A 27,369-nucleotide genomic window follows, 5' to 3' on the forward strand; every position below is an offset into this window, starting at 1 on the left:
TTGCTTGTTGTTGCAGAACTTTATTGTTGGGAAACTTGTTGGGCCCTTCTCATCCTAAAAGTTTTTTTTCTAATTGTCAAAAGCAAAAATATTTTTGGGTCTCAAAGAGCTCAGGTTACCATAGTAGTCCCTGGTACTTAAGGAAACTACTTTGTGTGTGAATGAGCTCCATGTCAAGGGGCAGTATGTCGTCACTCAGTGAAGTAAGCAAATGTCTGAAGTGGGCTGACTTACTGCCCCATGCTGTATGCTGTAGTAGTGGAAGAAAAATGTGAGTGACACAACGGACCAATGGATGAAGAGGGTCGGCTGTAAGCACCTATAATTTTGTGTATAGTGTGTGTATGTATATATGTATGTGTGTGTGTGTGTATATATATGTAATTCACTGAAAAACCATGGGTTTCACACACGTTATAGTTAGGAATTAGCATTTAAAAAACCTTAGAAATTCAATGAAAAAACCAAAGGTTTCACACATGTTATAGTTAGCTGGACATTTCACTCGTAAAAAACCAATGAAATTCCCCCGTTATAGTTAGTTCACCTAACTATAACTCGCGCGCCCGCAATGCACTACTGATGACGTCACATATTACATCACTCATGACATGGTCACTGACATCACTCATGACATCACTGATGACATCTCAAATGACATCACTGATGACATCATCCAGTGAATGTGTGTTTTTCTGAAAATTAAAAATGTTTAAAAAATATGTATATCTCAAGGTCAATGGAAGAATAAATGGGTATATAAGTGTCTAAATGGATGCTTTGTTTTTGAAAAAATGATTGTGTAAATGACTGATTAAGTGTATCATAGTAAATACATGGCTTACTGAGTAATGTTTAAATAAGAAAAAATCTGTATTCGTCTCTCACTTTGTGTATAAGTGGCTGCATGGGTTGGTGAGTAGCTTCATGGGTGTCTATATAGGCTATTAGTTGTTTTTTTTAAGTATCAGTCTGAGTGTCTGTATGGTTCGGTGGGGGGTATTATGTAGTGCATAGGTGCATGAATGAGTGATTCACTCTTTGTATGTATTGAAGACCGCATGTGTGCAGGACTGTATGGGTGGATGAGTGTGTGTATGGGTGTATTAGTGAGTGAATGACTGTCTCAATAGTGTCTTTATGAGTAACTACATATCTATTTAACTAGTAAATGTGACTATTGGTGTATATAAGTGAGTATATGTAAGAGTGAGAGATTGGAAGAGTTCCTGTATGAATAAGTATGTGTTTCTATAAGTTATTGTTTAAAAGAGTAAGTATATGTAAGTTTCTGTAGAAGTAAGTGTGGTGGTGTGTGTATAACTGTATAAGCTAATAAATGGATGTTTGATTCTTTATTAGCATGAGTGACTATGTGTGTGAGTAACTCTATGGATGAGTGGCGTTGTGTAACAGGATGTGTAGGTGTATGAATACATATGATGAGTGACTACATGTATGAGTGACTGTAGAGGACTGTTGGTAAATGACTGTATGTGCATGTGGTTCTTAGAATTACTGAATAGGTTGTTGTAACTGATATTGATATGTTCATTATTTTGAACATTTTAGTTTCTATTTTTGAATGTGTGTTTCAATGGTTATATTGGGGGAAGAGGAGGTCTGCCACTCTATCACAAGGATGATGTCATCAGTGATGTCATCAGTGATGTCATGAGTGATGTCAGTGACCATGTCATGAGTGATGTAATATGTGACGTCATCAGTAGTGCATTGCGGGCGCGCGAGTTATAGTTAGGTGAACTAACTATAACGGGGGAATTTCATTGGTTTTTTACGAGTGAAATGTCCAGCTAACTATAACATGTGTGAAACCTTTGGTTTTTTCATTGAATTTCTAAGGTTTTTTAAATGCTAATTCCTAACTATAACGTGTGTGAAACCCATGGTTTTTTCAGTGAATTTGCAAGGTTTTTTAAATGCTAATTTTTTTTTTCTTTCTTTTTTTTTTTACATATTTTTATTTTAATTTTCTATCCTTTTTTAAAGGCTATGGTTAAAATTTAAAAATTCTACAATATGTTTTTATTTTACATTTTTTTAAAAATAAACTGCTAAAATTTATTAGCAATATATATATTTTTTTTTTACCGTGCGCGTACCGTAAGCGCACGTCGCGTCGTAATTACGCTAGTTTTCTACGCTGTTTGCGTTCATTTACGCAATTTGCGTAGACGTACGTCACGCGCGCTTAGCGCGTAACGCGTACGCTGCACGCGCACGTTACGCGGAAGTGGAGGGGCGTGCCTGTTGTGCGCATGGGCGCGTGAGCATGTCTTTTTTACGCGCATGCGTACTTTTGCCGTAAGCGTACCGTAAGCGTACCGTAAGCGTACGGTAGGTCATGTGATCATGAAACACAACTTTTGATTGGTTGAAACTACTTTCAGTTCTAGAACTCTCCTACACCACACCCATTCCCCTCATTTCTGCTTGTGATCCCTTAGGAGAAGGAGCTGGGTTGTCTTTGTGATACGATGGCAGAACAACAGAGCTCTTCTGAGAGTGAGGCTAGCAGCACTACCTTGAGGCAGAGAGCGAGGAAACAAAAGACCTCTTATGTATGGGATTATTTTACTTTTCCAGAAGGCCAGCAAAAGGTAAATGCACCCTTAGTGACTTGTAAGCTGTGTAAGCGTGTACTTTCAAGAGGGAATCCTGACAGGAAGTATTCCTTTGGGAATCATACCATGATGAGACACCTTAAGGATGTACACAGAAGGACACATGCTCGACTTACTGAAGGTAACCCTTCAGTAAGTCAACCAAGCACATCCACAGCAGCTCAGCCTGGACCATCATCTGCAGGGCCGAGTCCTTCTTCTGCAGGTCAGGTGAGCCCTTCATCTGTGGGGGGAGCATCTCCTTTTTCTGGCCCTCTGGAAATTAACCCTCGGTTTGCGAGGGTTGAAGTACGGTGCGCCAATTGTCATGATCTAATTACTTATAGGGAGACCAGTGTTTCCCTAGTGAACAGTAAAATAGATCAGCACACTTGTCGTACCGTCTAATATTCCCAATCTTTCTTTCCTCTGTCCCTGCATGAACACAACGGCTCTTTTAAGAGCCAACCTTATCTTTCATCTTTTTTTTTATATATGTTTTTAAAAACTTTTTTTTTTTTTTTTTTACCGTACGCGTACGGTGCGCGTAATTTTTTTTTTTTTTTTTTAAAAAACACTAAAAATCAATTATCACATTACAAGGTCCTTGAGAGACTACAATTAAAAACTGAAAATGTGATTGTAGAGAAGTTGAAAAAAAGGAACCATGATATTGACTTACCATACCCACTCAAAAAAATATTTATTCATTTGTTTTTTAAAAAAATTGCTTTAAAAATGGTTCTAGTTTTCGAAAATTTTCTATATCAATCTGAAAAAAAAGAAAAGTATTAATATTTTTTAAAACATTTTATAATACAGTACACATATTTACATATTTATCAAAAAATATTTTTGCCTTATTTTTGCTGTTTTCAAAATATATTGCATTTCACTATAAATTGTGAAAGCAATTGCATTCATCATTTAACAGCGGGCAAAAAAAAAATAACAATCTCAAAGATTGTATTAAAAAAGCCCAGAATCTCTTTTTACTTAAACTTAACATTATAGAAATGCATAATATTCTAAAAAAATATCATCTAATATCAATACTTATTTCTTTAAAATACCGTCTGATATTTTTGTTTCAGAAGTATAATCACAAAATTATATCTCAAATAACTCCACAATACATCTGGTTCCATTTCCTTTAGGCCAAATAGTAATTTTAAAATTCTTTTTTGATTAAATTTCCAATGGTAATCCAATAAAATTCTAAAGTTTAATTTGTACAGATCTCACCGATTCTCTGTAACATTTTGGTTCCCGAAAGATTTATTAATAATTTATTAAGTCCACAATAGAATTGGTTACCTTTCCGCATGGCCAAATAGTAATTTAAAAAATCTTTTTTGAAAAAATTTCCAATGGCACTCCAATAACATTCCAAAATTTAAATTGTGCAGATGTTACCGATTTTCTCTAAATTTTTGGTTTTCGAAAGTTTCATTAAAAATTAAAAAAGTCCACATTACAATTGGTTATCTTTCCATTAGGCCAAATGATAATTTGAAAACTTTTTTTTTTGAAAATTCCAATAAAATGGTAAAATTGTTTTGTCCAGATCTTGCCAAGTCTCTCTAAAATTTAGGTTTCAGGAAGATTAAATAGGAATTTGCTAAATCAAAAGGCAAACGTTGCTTAAAAACCAATTGGGAATCATTACACAGTGTCCAGCCTTTTTCAGATTTAAGATAAACTGTGTAATGACCAGAAGTTACAGTAGGTCCTTCATGGAAAATTATTGCAACAGTTACAAAAGTTTTTCCTGAAATTGATAATTGCTGTCCTGTAAACTTCTTTATTAAAGTATCCAATTTTGAACCATCAGCTCTACATCGTTGCATCATTAAAATTACATACTGTCCGTATTCCTTTAAAATTAACGTTGAAAACATGTCAGATTTACACTCACCGCATTGCATGCTATGATTAGCATCTTTAACTAATTTAGCAAAAGTGACTGTTTTACTCTCTGGCAATGTCAAATAAATAAACCTTTCATTATCCACATTAGAGCCACATATATTATAACAGTTATCACAACTATGTTCCCATTTATAAGAGAGACCAAATAAATTATCAATGGCAACTTCTTCTTCTTCCAGTACCTGAAGAAAATACATCAAAAATTCTTGTGCATCTTGCTGTTCATTTTGAGAAAACTGTGTTCGTCCTGAACATACATCTAAAAGTTTTCTAATTTCAGTAGCACTTTCTATTTTAGTTTTATCAATACTCAGCTTTTCAAAAAGGAGACTCAGCACAGAACAGAATCTTTTTCTCTGATTTACTATTATCTGCTCTTGCAAACTTTCCAGATAAAATGCAACATTCAGCACTACATTAGCGTAGCAGTTGACACCAGAGCTATTTTCAAAATGACATCCTACAACCTGTTCTTCTTTTTCCTTATTCTTTTTGCTTGCAATTACATCACTCCTCTTTTTTTTCCTCCTCTCTACATCTTCATTACAGATATTCTCATTTCTCCTTTTACGAGAAACTACACGTTTCTCCAACACAGGATACTGACCTAAATGAGGAGAATAGCTTCTTCTTAATCTATTATACTCCTTTACACAATTTGCATCAGCACTAACTTTTGAATCATCAAAGTCAATCATGAATAAACCTGATAATGTTTTCACTCGTGACAAAGCAACATATGCCATACCTTCTTTGAACACAGTTGAACCAATGTTCACAAATGCACAATCTACAGTCAATCCTTGAGACTTGTGAATAGTTACAGCATATGCTAGAGAAAACGGAAACTGCTTCCTACGTACATATGTCTTTCACAAGCATGAAACGAACTGAACAACGACAAATGTCTTTAACTTCTTCTATCTGATCAAATTTTATTTTTAAACATTCAATTCCATCTTTTTTCTGATAATTAATAAAACCCACAACTCTTCCCATAGCTCCATTAACTAAACCTTTTTCAACATCCAAATTTCTCCTTAAAAATACTCTACAGTTCATGCAAACATATAGATTTTTTTCTAATCCAGCAGTTTTGGAAATGTTCTTCTCTAGTGAATCCAATTTATTTTTCAGTGTGCCTGTTAATGTGATAGTAATTCTTCCATCCTCAATTTTGTCCACTGCTTCCAATTTCCTGATCTCTTCCTTTTCCAATTTCAAAAGCTCCTCATTGAATATTGAGCATTCACGTAGAGTTGGCATTAAGCAGATGACACTTTTGTTTTCTGCAATGTTCTTGTATATCTTCTCTGCAACTATTTCTTCCTTTGGAAATAAATTATGTAGCAGCCGAATCGGTAATGCTTTTTTGCCAACTTCAGTGAGTAGTCCAATTGTGATATCTTTCAGAATACTTCCATATTCTTCATCGCTTGCTTGCCTCATATTAGTAGTAAGTTCCTTGTACTCAAAGAAGGACCAAATATTTGTATTACCGATGCTTCCCAATGACTTCTTCGTGTCTTCATGTGTCACAGTATTAAACACTGGTTGTCCTTTAACTGGAGTAAGTTGCAAAAGATCTCCAAAAACTATGACGTGTTTTCCTCCAAATAACATGTCATAGTCTGTCTTCAGAATTTGCTGCATTCTTAAATGCACAAAGGCAAGCATTAAGTTTGATACCATGCTCACCTCATCAATAATGAGAACTTGCATCTTCTTTAACCCCTTCGACGCTCATGACGGAACGGTTCCGTCATGAGCGTCGGTTGAGCTGTGCTCATGACGGAACCGTTCCGTCATGACCACGCCCGCGCAAGAAAAGATGAGCACAGCAGGGGAATCCGCCCAGCATGGAAGGGGTTAATACTCTTGAAACTTCCAAGCATGCTTCTCCAGTTAGCTTGTTGTATTGTATTTTGTTCTCATGCTCCACTGGTAACATTAGCAAACGATGTAAAGTGATTCCTTTTATGTTATATGCTGCTAACCCAGTTGGAGCAGTAACCACACAAGACAAAGTAGAATCCGTTTTTTGTTGTAGATAGCTTCTGATAACTTTTATAAGGAAACTTTTTCCAGTTCCAGCTTGTCCGCTTACATACATCCTGATTGGATGAAATGATGTGCATGAGCACTCTTTTTTTTCATGTAGAAATCCGTGATCAATTTTGTTTCTGATCTCTTCATAAATTTGTTGCTGCTCTTCATTCAGTTGTCTTTCCAAATTGTGTAAGTCTATAAATTCTTCTTGAGCTTGATTCATAGCCGTTTCCACTTCATTCATGGCTATTGATGCTTCATTTTCAACGATTGGTTGTCCTAGGGGATCTTGACTGAGTGTTCCTGAACTTTGGCTGTCCTGAGAACTGTCTCTAGCTATTTCTGCTGCAATTGTAGTTTCCTGTTCAATTTCTTCATTTAACATTTGCAGATAACTTGAGAATGTACTGCATTGTATGCTGTCTTTGCAAGCATTAAAGGAATCTTCATAGCTTTGAAATTCTCCCAGTAGTTCATCCTCTGTACGCCATGGTTTAAACAGCTGTAAAAGAGCCAAGTAGTAAAATTCCTTCTTGTCAGTAGTGTCGCAACTCAGCTTCCTGTGATTTATCAAACTTCCTTTTCTTTGCTTCACCAAACATCCTTCCTCACCAATGACTTTATATTTTCCATTGTTGATGTCTTCTGTGGCTTTCCGTGAATAAATGTAGTTCTGCAGCACTTCATAGAGAGACATGTTCTCCAGATGATGACTTCTCTTGGGATAATATGTGTCCAACATGTTTGATTTCAAAATATCTGTACTTTCTGGGTCATTCTCGGCCAAATATTCAATTTCTCCAACAGATTTCAGTACCCGATTTCTCATTGCTGCAAGGCCTAAACTTGCCCAAATTATTCTTCTTGATTTCGAGTAGAGACTTGCAGAAGATAACCTATCTGAACATTCGTAGGATCCAATTTCTCGATGCGATAACATCTTCAAACTGAAACTGTACAGCTTCTTACTGACAGTCTTCTCGTGAGAAATCTCTTCCCACATTTCCTTCAATTCTGTTTTTTCTGATTTCGTAATGTAAGACGTTACATATCGAGCAACAGCAATGGAATTGTCAGCTACATACTGTATATCCATGTTAGCTTTCCACATGGATAAAATGACTGGGTTGTAGTCATTTATATTTTTTGATTCTTCTTTTCTTTTAAGGTTGTAGGTATTCTTAGGTGATTTTCTTGTGATAGTATGTCTCACAGCTGACATAAAACTGTTTACTCTTCCATTTGAAAGAACAGGTCTAGGAAATCCAAATCGACATTTAGTGTAGTATTTATCTTTGCTCTTGTATTTCCGTCGACAGTATTTTCCACACCGATGAGTTTGGAAACGTAAAACTTGCTCCTTTAACTTTTTCTCTTCTGTGCTTTTTGGTATAGCACATGTTGCATATTCTTCAATGTAAGATAACACTGCTTCATCAGTATCTGTTCCAAACTTTGGGGCATCCTTGATCCACAACAGCATATGAATATGAGGAGCACCTCTTGCCTGGTACTCTTTTCTCCAAAAGAAATCCACTACTTCTCCTAGAGGTGGATTTTTTTTATTGCAGATGAAGGACATCATAGCCTCAAATCTATGATTGAAATATCTGCAAACATTAACCGGATCCAATGAGCACAGTTCTCCTGCTGTCTTGTATTCGATGTTTTTAATGTTTGAATTTGCCTCTCGTAGAAAATCCAGTAAATCATCCCAAGCGTACTCGGCACAGCTTAGGGTAACGAACCATGTTGGTGTTCCTAAATTCCGTAACATGCATTTTAATTCACCATGGCGTCTGTACCAATATTCATTTGTCCCACGCTGACAAGCCATCAGATTGATCAGTTGTGTTTCCAAATGATCATCTCGGTGCTGCACTTTCTCCATAAAATCCTTAGCAGACACATTTTGTAAATGTACTCCACTTTTTAAAATGTGATTTACTGCATAAGACAGTGCAGACAAGTCGCTTTCAAATAAAAGATGGAACAAATAAGGAATACTTTGTCGAAATCTGGGATCTTCAGCATATAGTCTTGTAGTCCGATACTCAGAAGCTGGAATCTGTTCCGGACGTTCATCGTATCGTCCTCCTTTTCCTTTAGGAAACAGCTGGGGAAAACATCGAGCTTCCAAGCTCTCCTCCCATACACCCACGGGAGTTCCTTTTGCTTTCTTCATCTGAAAGAGATCAATATTGTCTCCCATAACTTCTTTTGAATGAAGAGGATGTATGCTAAAATGTTCATAAATTTCTTCTTCCTTTGACTTGTCCACTTTTTCAATTTGGCCAGTTGGTGTTTCTGTGTCTTCTTGTAAATCTTCTTCTTCTTCTTCTTCTTCTTCTATATAAATTGATTCATACCATTTGTTATTCCTTTTCAAATACAAATTTGCTCTTTGTACTTTCCGCACATCTACCAGCTCCTGCCAAATCTTCTTATTCTTTGTAGGTACACCATTAACCAGAATAATTAATGGTTCAGTTTCCAAAGTATCTGCATCAATAGTTTCCATATTGTTTTTCAAATCCAAGGGCAAATACACCACTCTACCTTTTAAACCTCTCAGTAAATCTGAAGGAGGTAATTTACCAGTTTTGGGCTCCATACGTACTATGGTCTGGAACGGATGAACACATTGAATGAGTATAGACTCATATGTATTTAATTCAGAAAGTTCAGCAGGAATAGCATCCAATTCTAAATTATTATGTACAGCTCTGGTCGGCCTTCTATTTTCCTCTAACTTGTTGTAACAGTATTTACAAATACGCTGATCTTCACCCAATTCAAAACAATTTTCAAGAAATATATATGTGGCAAAATCCTTCCACTTATAATTATCTTCATTTTCACTGTTTCTGTAGAGATCAACATTCCTAGTTTGTTTTCTATAATGAGTTCTGCGGCAACAAATACAAGTAAAATTTGGTCTTTCATTAGAGATTATTGCAAATTTTGTTATGTGATCATTAAATGTCTTACTTACAGAGGGTTCTACATTCTCTTCCACTTCTTCCTCATTTACTGTGTCCTTCTCTGCACTGTTTTGTTCAGGACCAAAGTAACAAAACTGAATTTCATCAACAACCTTCTCTACATCTGAGACCGTTCCTCGGAACAGAGCCCTATTCAATTCATTTAACTTTATTGCTGGACTTTTAGCAAAATACAACCGTCTCACAAACTTTCTCATTTCAGTATGATGAACAGCCAGCATCCTAAAATGATGGAAAACACTATTACACACTTTTCTAGATAGACAAGCCAGAGAATGACCCTGCAAACCAGTATTCTCTCTCACTCTGCATGGATCCAGACTTTGAAGCACCTTAATCTTCTGTTTTATACTTTTTTTACTATATTCTCTTAGAAACTCACGAAATTTATCAATAGATTCCTGACGCACAGTGCAAATACTACTACAATTCCAAGTGTACACTGGGGCTTTAGGACGTCTCCCCATAGCCTCATCCGCCATCACTTGTACCTCATCTCTTGGAACCATTATCTCCTTCTCCATTATGCAACCATTTTTCACTTCGTAAGCACGACCTCTGGTGTCAACTGCATGCAGCAAACTATTACTTTGAAAATAGCTCTCTTCATTAAAAAAAGGTTCACTACTTGAACTATGCATCCACTTTCCTAAAAACACTTTACAAAAGTTTGTTCTGTTCACTACTCTTTTCCTTTTGCTATGTGATTTCAGTACATTAACCATTTTGTCTAATGTACGCATCCTATTCAAAATTAAAATGAATAGTTTCCTTTTTAATTCTAATGCCTTTGCTGCAATGGCTTCAATTTCTTTTTTTCTCTTGTAATATTTTGCCTTTTGCTTATATTTCTTCACATCCTTTATCAAATTGGACATAACTCTTCTCTGAAACATTTTTCTACGTATCTCTTTAAACGCTGTTTTTCTGTTTATGTAAATCTTTTCAGTTGCAGAAGGTATATTTGCTTTAACTAAATTCTCAATTTTTTCCTGTCCTTTTCTTTTGAAAACATTCTTTCCAGTACAGACATTTTGTACATTTTTCCTTTTTTTGAATATGTTTTTTAGAAATTGTTTTGTCTGCTTACCAGAAGATTTTTTCTTTTTCCCAACATGAGCATCTTCTACTAACTTAGGTCCTCCAGTTGTCTTCAAATATAGGTTTTTTTTGTGGTCTTTTTTAACTCTGGATTTTGTAGGCATCTTAAATTTTGTTCACTGCTCTTCAGCAACACCTGAAAAAAACTAAAAAAAAAATCCTTTATTTTATTTAAATATATTACTACATTTCTTTTCACAATAGTCACAAAACGAAATTTCTTTGCCAATTTGAAAACACACTTACTACTCTTTTTTTTGGCAAGTGATAATCACTTTTACAGACTGACACATTATAAATCCACTTTTCAGATTTTTTAAAAAGCCCATGTCCAGACTGCTTTTTCAGACCACCACCATGTGTATCCTGGGTGACTGCCTACATACCAGCAAGGGCAACCAGCCTTAGTGATGCTGAATGTATTTGCATTACTGACTGAAACCTCAAACCCCACTCGCTTGTAAATACTGTGCATGATTCCACATGGAAAGCAGCTGGGTGTGTGCTAAGAGTCTGCTTCTGCACCAAAAAATGGCTCCCCCTTTTTCCTACTAATGCAAATGTAAAATTACCAGAATAGTACACAATAAATCTCTGCCTGTAATTCCTATTTGTACACAGAGTCATGTTTTCACATTAGTCACAAAACGAAATTTCTTTGCCAATTTGAAAGCACACTTACTGCTCTTTTTTTTGACAAGTGATAATCACTTTTACAGACTGACACATTATCAATCCACTTTTCAGATTCTTAAAAAACCACATGTCCAGACTGCTTTTTCAGACCACCACCATGTGTAACCTGGGTGACTGCCTACATACCAGCAAGGGCAACCAGCCTTAGTGATGCTGAATGTATTTGCATTACTGACTTAAACCTCAAACCCCACTCGCTTGTAAATACTGTGCATGATTCCACATAGAAAGCAGCTGGGTGTGTGCTAAGAGTCTGCTTCTGCACCAAAAAATGGCTCCCCCTTTTTCCTACTAATGCAAATGTAAAATTACCAGAATAGTACACAATAAATCTCTACCTGTAATTCCTATATGCACACCGAGTCATGTTTTCACATTAGTCACAAAACGAAATTTCTTTGCCAATTTGAAAGCACACTTACTGCTCTTTTTTTTGGCAAGTGATAATCACTTTTACAGACTGACACATTATGAATCCACTTTTCAGATTCTTAAAAAAGCACATGTCCAAACTGCTTTTTCAGACCACCACCATGTGTAACCTGGGTGACTGCCTACATACCAGCAAGGGCAACCAGCCTTAGTGATGCTGAATGTATTTGCATTACTGACTGAAACCTCAAACCCCACTCGCTTGTAAATACTGTGCATGATTCCACATGGAAAGCAGCTGGGTGTGTGCTAAGAGTCTGCTTCTGCACCAAAAAATGGCTCCCCCTTTTTCCTACTAATGCAAATATAAAATTACCAGAGTAGTACACAATAAATCTCTGCCTATATTTCCCAACATGTGTAACCTGGGTGACTGCCTACATTCCAGCAAGGGCAACCAGCCTTAGTGATGCTGAATGTATTTGCATTACTGAGTCCAACCTCAAACCCCTAAACTATTCTTTTTTTATACCAATACACCTTAATTTATCGTGAAAACATAGTCCATATTATTTTACATGTTCCTCACATTTAAATTTCTCCCAAAACAGAAAATAATAAACACAACTTCAACAAAAATTACATTTCTATTATTCATTTCTTAATTTACCATATACATCTCCTCTCAAACTCTAAACTCACCTTTAAAATTAGTTAGTTGTGAAAGAAATGTGGCACTCAAACAGCAGATTATCAGAGCCAGGATCTCTGTTCTCTACACCTCTCTCCTCTCAGCAGAACCAGATAATGGCAAAGTTTCCCTCTATTTTTCCACACATATACATGTTAATTTCAAATCTCAGTGCTTCCCCCTTTTTTTCAAATGTAATCACACATTTCTATTGGTTGAAAACCAACCCTTTTCCAAAAGTACCCTTCCCCCAACTTGACTTCTGCCTAGTACCCTTCCCCCAACTTGACTTCTGCCTGCTACCATAGCAACAGCTCATGGAACACTGCTGTGTGGAGTTAGGTCAGAAGTTCGCCAAACAATGTTTCAATTCCACAGAGCAAGAGTGCTTGACTTTTCTAACCTAACAGCAAATCCATAGTACTGTTCTTTGGTAACACATTTTTCTGTACCAATACAAAACATGCTTCTATAAATTTACACATACAGCCTAGTTTTTAGTGTAGAATGGTATGAAACAGCCAATCAGTTCTTTTTTTTTTTATAAAAAAATATGTATGCCTCCATTTCCAAACTGTCTTTCATTTCTTTTTACCATTCTACTGAATTACACCTCCTGAGTGCATCCAGATCTCCTTTGAAGATGTTCACAGTGTGGATTGTAGGACACAGCTATGTCTTCTGGAGTGAAAAGTTTGCAGAGAAAACAGGTATGGTGAGAGACCTTGCTTTGCCAAATGTAGACATTAAATGGATTGGTCAGAGAGGGTTAAAGTGGCACCAATTGATGCCATTGGTGAAATCCTTCTTGCAAATCCAACACCCTGACCTCATAATAGTGCACTGTGGTGGCAATGACCTAGGCACTTTGACTGGGGTAGGTCTGGAAATGCTTATGAAGGACACCTTTGCACAACTGTTTTCACTTTTCCCTAAAACTGCCTTTGTGTTTTCTAACATATGCCAAAGGCAAAAATGGAACTGGTCCAATCATTTCTGTCCGCAGATTGACAAAGCAAGAAAGCACGTCAACAAATCTGTTTCTGCTTTCCTCCGTGACTATGGTATGGGTTCCATTTACCACAACAACTTGCGTTACGACATGCAAGACATTTATAGAGGAGATGGTGTGCACTTCAATGATGAAGGGAACAGAGTCTTCCTCTTGAACCTTAGACTCTGCATCGGTACTTACTTGTAGGTACCAATAAAAAATCACTTCATAAACACAACGGCTCTTTTTAGAGCCCCCTAATATCTAAACACTTAAATCTGCATTTCATTTCTTTTTTTTTTTTTTTTTTTACCGTACGCGTACGTTGAGCTTACCGTACGCGTACCCCGCGATTTTTTTTAAAATCAATAAATGTTTTCTTTGTACTTTTCTGTCCTTCTTTGACCCCCTTACAAATGTTAGGGGGTCTGTAACTCTCCTCCTTGCCCCCTTTTCTTGTTATCACACTTTTTTTTTTTCTGAGTGAAACACACGAAATGGCGGCCGCCGCTTCCTGGTTTCGGCCGATTCGAATGTTTACTAAGATCTAAGAACCAATCAGAATCGCGCTCGCGCACGCCACCGTACGCGTACGGTAAGCGTACCGTAAGCGCACCGTAAGCTGGCTCAGATATATATATTGATTTAAAGGCTATTTTCTCAGAATCTACTGAACAGATTTACACCAAACCTACAAAAGGCACTTCCTTGACCTGAGGACTACCTCTCTGCCAAATTTCTAGTAATTCTGTTCAGCCGTTCAGGCTGTAGCCCTGTCTAAAGGTCCTATGGAAAAATGCATGGGAAAAACGCGTTTTGGGACCCCCCTTTTATCTCAGCCCCCGCTTGACGAATCCCCCCGAGACTTTCAGGGAAGGAGCGGAGCGTAGCGCCCCACCTATTTTGAAAAATTCACGAGGATTCGTCGACCGGCGCCAAAGTTATTCAAAATAGAATGTTGCGGATTTCCTATGGAAACGTGGTCCTAACTATAACTACCTACTGGCGACCGCCAGTAGGTAATATATATGTATATTTATTTCAGTAAAATCATCAGGTCTTGTCTAATGCCAGACCTAAAAGGAAAGTAATTAAAAATATCTTGTGAGCCTCTGTGGCTTCACGTAAGTCTGTTCTATTTACTGAATCTTCACGTTGCCTTTTGGGTTTCTCACCGCTCTTACAAGCTGACCGACAGTCTGATCCTGGACAGTTATCTTCCTCTCTGTGGCTCCCTTTGCGCATCTGCAAGGCTAGGATAAACGTGGGACGAGGGGGAAGCGCCGATGCGCGCCGTACAAGCCACCAGAGAGTACTGTTTTCATCGAGCTGCAGACCCGTGACTTCTCGGCTGGAGGGGCTCGGCTGAGAAGACCTCTCTTGGGCAGGTCTGTGCTCGCGAGCTGGCATTCCTGTTCGAAGTCTGGTTGTTGGGCGCAGAGTCCTTCCTCGAAACAGATGTGCAGTCAAACCATAGGGAAGCCTACAACTGTGCTGTGTGTGCAGTGCTGCCATAGCCAGGGCGCTGCAGGTCCAGGGCAGGACTAGGGGGTAGTAGCAGCCCTGATAAAAACCTAAAACAGCTCTGCTCTCTGTCTCATCACGCCATCTCTCTCTTTCCATTGCTCCAGCAGAACGGATACATTTACATATTCTCCCTATGTCACAGATTCGTCATCACACTAACTCATCCACACATTCATTCATTGGTGGGGCCCATAACACCAACACACATTCATATCACTCGAATCTGTACACATGAGAAGAAGCGCAGGACATGGCGGGGGGGGTACCTTATTACCTATCAGAAGTAAATTTCTTTACATTATATACATTTGCACCTATAGAATCCTGACCTTAACATCAAGGCACTGCACCACTTGGTCGACGGACCAATTAGTTGGACGGGTTGATGATGATTTAGAACCAGCTAAAACACGATAAAGCTTAGGAAAACATTTGATTAATTTCAGTACTTAATTAAAGAACCACAAACTCATTTCTTATTAATCCAAATTTTGTTTATCTAATATTTAATTTAGCATTCAGGCACTATAGGATAAACATGTGACATCAAATCTTTAGAGCATAAATATAGATTTCGCAGTACATTATATTTACCAATCTCAAAGTTGGTGACCCCCCAATCACAGGGATGCAATATTCAAAATCACGGCTTAAATCTCCAACATAAACTGTCCAACCCGTAGCAATAATCAATCATTAGATGAAACGGCTTTTCCAAATTATAAAGAAACCCAAGGTAAACCAAGGAAATCTTCGTCAGTTTAACGCAGACCCAACGCCATAGACTATCAGCCCAACGAACCACCCCCTCTGACAGATCAGGGTCTTTTATACCCTTTTCCCTCTTACTTTAGGTCAATGTGCAACAATTTAGGGGGTAGAAAGTGTTCTGATTGGCTAATCCAATTCAATTTGTAAGTTCTCCGAGTTTTCTCATGTTCGCTTGTTTTCCCATGAGACCTGGCATGGCAGCGAACAACTGTATATCTTTTCGGTGATTCACAGGCAAAAGTTCCGAAGTAACAACAAGCAAGCCTCCTCGTACAGGTCCCCTATTGTCCCCTTGGTAGTTCACACCTTTCATTACTTGGCAATCCTCCATGCTCCTATCCTTGATGAGAAACACATTGGTTCGGGGTTGAGGTTGCTTGGAGATCTCGGAGCCATCCGATTCTGCGCAGTAGCTATCTCGCTCACATGGCGGCACCTTCGGAGCTCCATCATAAGTACTGAGACCTAGCAGGCCCGAATGCCAACTTAAGCAAAAACAGACATAACAGTAATTAGAACATAGAAATGAAGTTCCTAATGTTTAATCCCACGCTAATCCCAGTATATATTAGTATTTCCCTAGCTTGTAGAAACATTTAAAGCACTAATACTCACCATTCTGCAGCACTGGAAGCACAAACCATCACAAAAGCAACATAAATCATGCATTTCTCTATTTCACCACGGTCTAAGGTTAGTTTGCGTACCGCAGTTATTTAATTTGCCATGCAATTCGCATTTTAGTCCCACATGTATCTCGTGTTTATCAAGGTGTAAAGGTCTATTAGTCGTTTCACTCCAAACTAATTAGTACAAGTTAATACTTAGAATGATTACGTAATTAATTTCATGCAAAATAGAGGAGGTATACAAAATTTAGTTTTACCTGCTCCATCACCATCAATCGGCTTTCTCTCTTCCTTATCCCTCAATTGTGCTCTAATTTTATTGCATAAAATCAGCAATAATTGCGGGTAAGGGGGGGTTCTGAGGCCTTGGGTCCGTGGTTTGACTGCACCTGCTGCACCATTTCTAGATGCTCCCATTTCCCCATTCAAGCTGCCCGTGCCTTCAGTAATATGGCGTCCCTGTTGCTGAAGTCCGAAGCAGAGGGCTGCAGTATGACGTCATTGTCTCCTCTGGTCAAGGCAGGGAGTCTAGGCCTCCTGCACAGGTGATCCATGCAGGGTTCGGGCCCACTGCTGGCCGCCCAGTGTAGGAGACTATGCACTTTACTGCCCCGCTGTACAAGAGGGGACAGCCCAGAGTTTACACACTCGACTGTATTTTAGAGTTTGCACCCCTAAACCAATGCACCTAAACTGAAACCCATTTGCATTTGCTTAGAGCAGGTGATAAATGGGTGCAGGGGCTGAATTGATGGTCTAGTGGTGGTAACTAGGTGAGGGGTAGCTGGGGTGGGAGGGGCAGGGCTGGGAGCAGTAGCTGCTTGCATCCCCCTGAGTATCACATATAGATCTGGGTGTGGTGCCTCCGAGTGCTGGATTGCAGAGTTCAGTATTTGCAGTTCCGATTATTCCAGGCCCAGATACCCGGGTTGGAATGGCACGGAGCTGACTTAGTGGTTCCATGTGTGCGTTATTTCATCTTAGCCCTGTATGTATCTATACATAAAGACCTACACAGATCACTGGTGGCTCCTTCGCTAAGGTGGAGGATGGGCACCCTACTGCTTTTTTTGCAGTGAAAGACAGAGAAAATAAAATGATGATAACTTGTGTTATAATTTTAATTTCTCCTACTTCCGCCCACAGCTTTGCATGCGGGGGCAGGGGAGGAGTGGTTGCACCCTCCTGAAGTGCGCAATGACTTCTTGGCCCTCCTCGGGCCACCCAAGAGTCATGCGCATGTTGCATGTTCTCCATTCAGGCTGCATCGCACCCTACATGGAGAACATGCCCATGCCTCCAGTCAACGTCTGAGCGCCGAAAAACGGCGCTAAGACAATCAAGATGTTGCTAAGGCAGTGTTGTGATTGGCTGAGTGTGAGCCTTGGTGTGCATCCTGTGTCCGACTCCAAGCGAGGGAGGACTACGGAGGAGAGATGGGCACGGAAGCAACGAAAAGTGAAGTTTTTAATTTTTTCTTAGCCGCTTCCCCCGCGACCTCTCCCCTCCTGCATCCTCCCCCCTACCTCAATCGTCCTCCTGCCCCCCCCTACCTCTGATCGGTGCCGGACGCACCTGACACAGATACATAAATACATAGACAATCACATAACATCATGATGCTTAATGCAAGCCCGTATCACCACCATGTCACTAGTTTCCCTTCGCTTGCACCAGTATTGTTTCCATAATGACGTGTCTGTTTGCTATTCGTTCTCCCTTGGTTGATTGTTTCCGGTTGCTCGCTGACAAACTGTTAAATAATAAATAGCTGGTAAGTGTATCAGGCTCCAAGAGACAGAGATGCTGCAACAGCTAGGTAGCGAGGGAGGTGTTTGCTCCTGGGAACCAATTATATCTTTGTTCGTGCTCCCTCAGCTTTACTTTCCTGGAAGGGCCTTTTCTAGTATTCACTCTGTAAGTAACTCTTCAAAAGAGCTTTATAAAATGTTAGAAGAATTTACCAATCTGACGATGTGTATGTCTACTATTCTAGCATCCCAGGCATTCTGCAATGATCTTGCAGTGCACTTTGAACAAAAGATTAATAACATTTACCAATCTCTCTCAAATAATGTGGCATTGACAAAACTAGCCCATTTGGAAATCTTAGCTAGTACTCAGTTTAGCACCTTGGAGATTTTTAATCCCGCTACCCCTGAACAAGTATTGGGTCTGCTCAATGAGATTAAATCCTGATCTCCTGAGGATCCCTCCCTCCCTCTTACATTATTGTCACCTTGGCTCCAATACTTCTTGCTCCTATTACAGACCTATGTAATCTCTCATTCAATCTGGCAGCCCTTCCCATTAAATGGAAAGTCGCTGGGGTCCGACCCAGTCTAAAAAAACACCTATGCCTGACCCAACAGATTTGCAAAACTAAGACCAATATCATTGCTCCCATTTGTCAGGAAAGTTGCTGAGTACCTGGTAAATCAACAATTGGTATCCTTTTTAGAATCCAATCCCCTTTTACATTCCTCCCAGTCAGGCTTCCGTGCCTTTTAGAGCAGAGAGTCCGTCTTGGTGGAGGCCACTGACACAATCCGGCTTGCCTTGGACGAGGGGAGCTCAGCTATGCTGATTCTCCTGGATCTATTCGCTGCATTTGATACAATTTCCCACTGAATGCTAATCCAGAGATGGGGAGAGACTGGTGGCAGCGGTGAAGCTCTGAAATGGTTGGATTCTTTTATTTTTATTGGAGCAAACTTATACAGTTCATATGGATCTGTACAATTCTAAAACTATGGTCTTGGATGAAGGGGTGCCACAGGGATCGATTCCCTCTTTAACATATATTTGGCTCCCCTGGCCAAGCTTATTAGGTCATGTAGTTTTGATATGATTTCATAAGCGGATGGCACGCAACTTGTTATCACTATGGACTGTAATGGGGAATTCACCAAAATCAAATAAAAAAAGTTGTATGCTAAAAATTGCCTCCAGGATGACGGTGTATTACCTTTAGCTTAACACTAGTAAGACAGAAATGTTACTCTTTGGGAAGGCACACACACTCTGGTCTACCGACTGGTGGCCATCCAAACTGGGACTGTCCCCAACTCTCCAAAAACTGGTAAAAAATGTGCGTGTCCTTTTGGACGATAATCTTTCCATGAATGAGCATGTTAAAACTATCTCTGGGAATTGTTTGGCCTGATGCATGTGCTTAGGAAACCTTTCACTGGGTTCCTTTGTATAAAAGGAAAACCCTAGTCCAGGCTGTTATAGTGAGCTGCCTCTACTATGGGAATTCCCTTAGGCCCTCATTCATTGCGGCCATTTTCTCTAGACTTCCGGTGGTACAGAACACAGCAGCTCACCTCGTCTGTAATGTTCCACCGCGATCTCCCTCTGAACCTCTAACGTTCTATCCACTGGCTTCCGATAAAGAAGCGTGCACTTTTTAAACTTATGTGTTTGATTTTTACATAATTGCATGGGAAGGGACCATGTTATCTTAAAAACAAGTTGCAGCCATGTATTACGGCACCTCTACTTGGATCCAGTGAGCTACTATTGCTACGCCCCAAACATATTTGTACAGCCAGATATGGAGGCTGTTCCTTTTTCTTTTTTTAGCTCCCAAACACTGGAATCAGTTACCCGTACAGCTACGCTTTTGTTCAGACTTACTCTCTTTTAAGAAATCCTTGAAAATATGGCTGCTTGATCTTTAGTCATTTTATGGAATTGCGACCCATTTAGACTGCTCCAGCGCCCAGAGATCCCCTCTGGGGTAATTTGTGCGCCTAATAAATCTAAAATTCTTCAGGTGAGTCAGAGTAGAGAAGGAATGTTAAGGGGACCTCAACTGCTTTCTATTTTGCCCTTTGCACTAAAAATCAGGATTTAGAATACTATCTATTTGAATAAATGAATATCTAGATATGATGAAATTCCTTACGAGTTCCAATGGGGAGATCACGGTTATTCATTTCTTTAATTAACTAAAACTGTTCTATGTAATCTGCATTGATGAGCACTACTGTGTAAGTGAGAGCTTCCATGTTTGATTGGGAAGGTGGTGGCCATTTTGTGATTCCATCAGGCTGCGTCGAATACAGTTGAAATCCGTTTGGAAAGTATCTCTGAAGGCAGCTGACAGAAGTGGGTAAAGAGCCAGGCTGAGGAGAAACGTGCTGTGGGGAATCGTGCAGCTTCTCAGAGCTGGGACAGGGTTCTGGGTAGTCACGTGTCTAAGTTTACATGTGACTGTAAATATAGACATGATTAACAGACAAGCTGTCATCATCAATGCACTGGAAGAAAGACTGCTGTCCCACAACCCTAAACCAGAAGAAGTGGATCCCTGGCAATTCCTAGGCAGCCTTGCCTGGTTCATCACAGCAAAGTTCTGAGGCAACCAGGATCTCACTCCAGTGTTACAAGTCAGTAGCAAAGCTGTGCACTGTGGTTATTTACCAAGTCTGCCTTATGTGCATCACTGTGAAAGGACCAGTCCCCTCTGCAAGCATACGGTATTAGTGGGCTCTCGCATGCAGGTAAACCATCCCTCCTTCCCGGTGGTTCATGAAGCATAACCGCTGTGCTAAGGAACAGAAAGACCTTGAAGAGGAGTGATGCCCCACCCCATCTTTTGCAGCTGTAAGAAAGATGCACACCCTACACATAGAACCAGCTTGGGGAATATACATCGCCTGAAGTGTTGCAGTGGTGGGCTGGCCCTCTGCTAACTAATTTCACTTCACCAGACAGTAATGCATTCAACTTGAATATACACAAATATATTGTGCACCTTGCAAAAAGGACCTTGCTCCTCTGACATGTTGACATATAGCTTTATTTGTAAAGTTGCAAGTTTTTGAGTTATGACGGATTGGTCTGCAATTTCCACCTTTAAATTAAACTACAATTCACATCAACTTAAGGAGTATTTATGGAATCCACCATGAATGATGGGTAATCTCCAGAGCTCCTTACTAAAGCCATGCGGGCCCATTCACAAAAGCATTTTGGAGTGCAGGGAGTAGTGCTCCTGTAGACCTTGCTTTACGTGCTCTCATATGCCATATGAAATGGGAAGTTTTGGGTACATTCATATACAATTAGTACAAATAGAAAGAACTGTGCCCTCTTTGCACTTTTACTAATGGGGAGGTGGATGTTTAGGGCCTGAGTCACACAAGTGTGTAAGAGTGCGTAAAAGAGTATGTACCTCTATTAATTCTTGTACTCATACCTGAGTTTGTGAGTCATTCTCTATATCACCAACACAGACTCAGGCAGGGCAAATATGGATCGATTTCCAACTAACAGCCATGGCACTACAACAAATGCCCCGGCGAAGGGTTCCGAAGGCCGTGGTATTTGTATATTATCATCCTAGCAGGCACAGTTATTACCATTTTAAATTTAGATACAAATGTTTATATATTTAATTTGCTGTTTAGTATTCTAGATTTTAGTATTTTAAGAGTAAATCTCTTTGAATTTAGTTAAAAACACTTTTGGTGCAGAGTAGCTCATGAGGGAAGCAAGGATGCCCTGGAAAATTGTTGCTTGATTTAACAGGATATCAATCAAGTGACTTGTAAAGCGCCACTACTCCAATTGTAAGGGTCTCAAGGCGCTGGTAATGTAAGGTAAGAAGGTAGATAGATGCAAGCTCGTCTGAACCCTAGTGCCTCTTTCACCAGTGGGTCAGTGTTGCAGGAGCATGTGCTTCTTCGGCACTTTGCCCTTTGTTTAGTTCCCAAGGGCCTGTTTGCAACCCATGCAAAAAGGGCCATTATTTATTTGGGGAAATAATCACTACATATACATTTAAAGCAGCTATAAGAAGGTCCATGTAGTAGGCTCCGAACAGCACTAGCCACCAAAAGCAAGTTGACAAAACCCATGAAATACCTTACATTGTAGAGAGAGTCTTACAGAGCTCAGAAAAGTTCTGATCACCGGCAATCGATGTATAGCTGACCTAAGAGGTCCTCAAATGATCAGCAAAGGTCATCAGTCCTGATAATAAATACACCCACAGCTATTGATACTAAATCAATTTCAAACTGTTCAATCGGATTTTAGATGATCCTATATATATCAATACATCGATTAATCTTACACCCGCTCGTCCACAACTTGCAGTCCCTTACATGCAACAGGACATCTAAAGATCCCATCACACAAGCTGCAAGGCCCTGTACTACAATTCCTCGCTAAAGGGGCAGTGTAGTGTATGCACATGTGCATAACATATGTAGATTCACATAAACCTATACATTTCTATAATACAGCCTGCCCTGTTGATATGTTGCATTTGTATACGAACCCGTGGTATGTTGGCCGAGGGGTTGCATACCTGAAAAATGTGAACTGGTTCATTTAAGAGGCTTAAAAATACATTGCTTATTATAACTTTAGTGAAGGTGTTTGCAAAATATAAATAAATGAGAGGAAAGGGGTAGTTACAAAAAATTGTGCCCTAAAGAATTGCAATCGTGTACACTAGAAGACTTACGCTTCATAAATACATTAAAATGTAAGCATTTTAGTGAGTGCTGCGTCTCCCTATAACTTAGTTACTCCCGGCCACTCTTCTGATGCTGTTCTCTACCCATCCACAGTGGGGGTGGCGGTCAGCATATGTGAGTTGTCTTTGGATGATAGAGTCCCATTCAAAGGGACACTTCCTTTGCACTGTGATAACCAGCCTAGGCCTAGGGGGAGCAGATCCAAACCCGACCTAGCCAGTTTTCAGAATACACGCTGACTTGGTAAATGACTCCATTAAGGTGCACTGTATTTGAATTCATTTTGTGGGGAAATCCTGAACATGAGGCACAGATCTTTCTCTAGAGGTCTGACATTGGGAAATCCCTATTTTAGATCATGACCTTATTCTGAGAGGTTACTTAGACCCATTTTTTTCGTAAAATATGGTTTTCTGTGAAACTGTGGAATGCCTGCTATTTGTGCCTTAATTTGGGGGTGAGTTATGGCAACTGAGGACTGCGGCGTGTGCAGCATCATTGGGAATGCTGAGTGGGCGGAGGCAACCAACTGAGCCGTAATTGCAGGGCTACCGTGCCATGCTTACTGATGGAGTTCTGTGTCCTCTTGCAGGAGCTGTGTTCAGATCCCCTGTTCATCAGCGGAGGAGCCACTCGGACTGATATCTGCCAAGGAGCGCTGGGTAAGTGACAGGAGGCCGGGAGGTGCGACTTCAATTGGACTGTCTGTCTATATAATCCATGTTTATAAGGACACAACTATTACTTTTTGGCTTAACATTGTGTTTCTAGAAAGCTGGTCAAATTGTATGGTTATACTGAAGATACATTATATTCACTTGTAATGTGCCGTTCAACTACAATTTCTCTGGTACGTCAGTGATGCTGCTCCATTTGTAAGCTTCTTTTACACAAGAGAGAGAAGCAGGTCAGTTGCAATCTCCCAAGTACAGTCTTATCACATATAAGCAACCGCTGCAATATAAATTCCTGTGGGGAATTTGGGCCTTTTATAGGAAAAAAGGAGGGGGAAAGGAAGGAAATCTGGTTCTATCCGGATGTGAAAGTTTCCCTCCGCTTTGACTTTGTGTCTATGGGGTATCCAAAGATATTGGAGTTGACGCCTCACTCACGTATCGTGACATGCTTCATTATAGGCGTCTATCCACACCCGGGTAATATAGTACTGCCCGGGCGAACTCAACCTTAGATGTAATGGAAGTTCTTATATAAAGCAAGTGCTGGTCATGCAGGGAACCAGATGAGTGATAATAAAAATACCTCCAGGTATACCCAAACTGTTTTATTCGGAGGGTACCTGGGGTATGAATAAACACGTGATCAAGTCGAGGTTTTCTGAACATAATTGTTCAGTTGTGCCCCTTGTAAAGTGCAAACATGTTTTGGCCCTCGCCAGGAGCCCACATGGGTCTGGGACCTTTGCCAGGGCTATTTATCTACCGCTTTGTGTCCCTGCTCTTCTATGGTACATGCACTCCGTGCACTGACGTGAGGCCTAATGTGTTCACCTTTCTTCGTGTCCTCAGTAGATTTTCTAGTGGAGGCAGAGCAAGTGGAGGAAATTAAAACCTTGCTCGAGTATAGAGGCTGACATGTTCCATTGTGGAACGTTCATCTCTATACACTGGACCGTGCTGTCCTAATCTTTAACCAATATTTGGTGCTGTGTGTTCTGTTTAGACACATTCCCTAATAGACTCTAAATATTAAAATTTGTGTTATCCTGTGAATGTTAAAAACTATCTGTACAAGCTATTCAAACAAGGTGTTATTTTGTGATTACTATTGTCAGCCTTTATACCTGCGTCGATTTGTGCAGACTACACTAGGTCCAGATGTCAGATCTATATTTAGTGACTTAAGATGTTATCCAAATGTGGTGATATTCTCAATCCAATGTGGTTCTACCCTATAGTGATATAGAAATGTGTTTTTATATATTTTATTGCTTTTTAAATAGTGAATAATAAAGCAGTGCCTCATGACATCTCACGAGGCACTAAGTGTTTTTAAAAATACCCCTCACACACTATGGCTGAGGTGAGGAGAAACCTTCCAAAATTGATTGGTATAAGGCGCCCCCCCCCCCTTCCCCGATGCGAGCTTAAGAAGTCGGATAACCATTCCTAACGAAATACCAAAGAAGCGCTATTTCTAACTAATAAAGGTCAATGTACCTTTAATCGCCTTCCACAATTTTTGACGGTCTTGAATTCAAGCGAATAGGCATACAATTCAATTAATTTTCAAGTGCAGTAGGGACATATTTAGGTCCTGATGAGTAAAGCAGTGGGGACTGCTTACGAAACATGTTGACATAGTAGGGAGTATTTAATTGATATACACCCCCCTACGTAAGCCCCTTTTTTAACATTCTCAGCCTGGGAATTGAATAAAATGTGTTTTTTCTACTAGCCATAGGATTTTTAATTTTTGTATTCACTCACTAACCCTACCACACTCACTATTACTTAACACATAGTCTACACATAGTTAATTCCTTCACCTAACAACAGTGCTCCCATATATTTATTGGTCGTAGCACGCCCCGCCCCGTAGAGGGACGGGAAGACCCCTATGATGAAGCATGACACCATGGAATTCATAGTGTGTGAGGGGTATTTTTAAAAACACTTAGTGCCTCATGAGATGTCACATTGTTTATGAAAAGCTTGACAGGAGGAAGGTTCTACCGATATCCTCTTTACTCCCTCTCTTTGTTAATTTTCTGATATTCTCAATCCAGCATGACATACAGCAGTTTTGGACATCTGCTTGTTTTAATTACATGACATGCGGATCAGGCACAACACACACTCTACAACACACTGTAAAAGACACTCCTCTTTGCCTTGAGTGGTTGGACAGCAATTCACATAAGGTTGCATTTTTCAGTATTTGGAGCTTGAAGCAGTGATGAGGCAAAGGTGTTCCATTATGTTTTTTTCCCTTTTGATCATGACCTATTTTACATATTTATATTCTGTATAGATTTCAATGTTGGCAGCATACAATGTTTTTTGAAGGCAATTATATTTTTATTATGGTTTGAAGCACACCTTTCAAGTCCTAACCGAGCGAGGCACAGAGAACAAACAACCGCAATACCAATAGTTCTGGCTTTAAAGCGGTAATTCATCCGAGCAAAAGCAAGAACAAGTACACATTTATTCATGTTTGTTTTGTTGCACTTTAAATCCAGACCTATCGGTATTGCTGTTGCTTGTTTAAATAATAGCTATCTACTGAAACAAATACATCTGTGTGTGTGTGTGTGTGTGTCAGTCTGAAACAGATACTACTGAAAATAAACCAAGTGGCATCCTTGTAGAACGGAAAACCTCAAACCCCACTGAATTTGATAACAGCTCTAAGGACTTAAATTGGGAGATGTAGCTCCTAACTGAAGACACATGGAAGTAAGATCCCAAGTTGTAAAGAATTTAACTCTTCATCAACAATGTCACAAATTCCTTTTTATACTGGAGGAAAAATCTGGCCACCTCTTAGTTCAGAATTTCAACATCCATACATAATCTAATCTCCTCCGATGGTTTCCTTGCAATTACTAATGAGGCAAGCAACTAAGTAATAGCATCCAATTGTTCTCTACTGATTTGATGATAATTTCTTCCCTCTGCCCTTTTAATTTGCTGTACACCTTATTCAACATATTCTAATTCCCCTTACCTAAATGTAACCTCATGACTCAAATCTTTTTTGTGTCCTTCTAGCTCCTTTTTATGATCTGGATTGACAGTGCTGCTGTCATCAGACAATAATGTGGAAATCGCCAGGAGAGGGTCTTTGGCTCCATCCACATGTTGGGAGCCAGGAGTACGTTTTGATTGCTGGGTTTTGTGGTGCTTTCAAAAAAATTGCTTGTCCTCCTAATGGTTGTGAACATTTTTGTCATGTATCTAGCTGCTGTGCTTAACTTCAGTGTCACACACATTACACTGTAATGCTATTAAAGTTTCTTAGATAAGTAGATAATTTATGTTGTTTTTCTCTGGTATCAGCACAGATGGGAGGAGGGCAGTCATTAACTTGCATGGATTTTTAGGTCTGGCTTCACAGTGCAGCTCTCACCTGACTTTTTAACCTACACCAACGTTATTCTACAGTTCATCACACAAACTCATAGCCATTCCCATGCTATTTATTGCTTCACATTACCATACACCATTCCTTTAAAGCAAGACCTATTGGCATTACCAATGCTTGTTGAACATCTCATGACAGAGCTCATTCTCTTATAACCGCACACTATTAACCCAGAATATCTGTTTAAGGCCAAGTAGGATCCAGCTTTGTTTACAAACCTAACACCCCAACCAAGACTCGTCTTTCTCTATTCAGTACACCATGCCGAACATGGCTCTGTTCTTCTCTGTGCCCCTCAAGTGGAACACCTGCCTCTTACAATTTCCCACACCAAAGTCCTTGTCCACGCTCACGGAGATCTTGTATCAGTGAGC

The 27,369-nt window shown here is 39.6% G+C and overlaps 1 protein-coding gene across 1 annotated transcript in view; it reads left to right on the plus strand.

Annotated features, from left to right (window-relative positions):
- LOC146821903 (calpain-2 catalytic subunit-like) overlaps positions 1–27,369 on the plus strand; it is a 221,126-nt gene that overhangs the window by 32,461 nt on the left and 161,296 nt on the right. The window contains exon 2 of the mRNA XM_085612993.1: positions 23,481–23,550. Within this exon, the coding sequence (XP_085469119.1) occupies positions 23,481–23,550 (70 nt within the window). The remainder of the gene's footprint in view (positions 1–23,480; positions 23,551–27,369) is intronic.

The sequence above is a fragment of the Triturus cristatus genome, chromosome 6, assembly GCF_964204655.1.
Source record: "Triturus cristatus chromosome 6, aTriCri1.1, whole genome shotgun sequence".
NCBI lineage: Eukaryota > Metazoa > Chordata > Amphibia > Caudata > Salamandridae > Triturus > Triturus cristatus.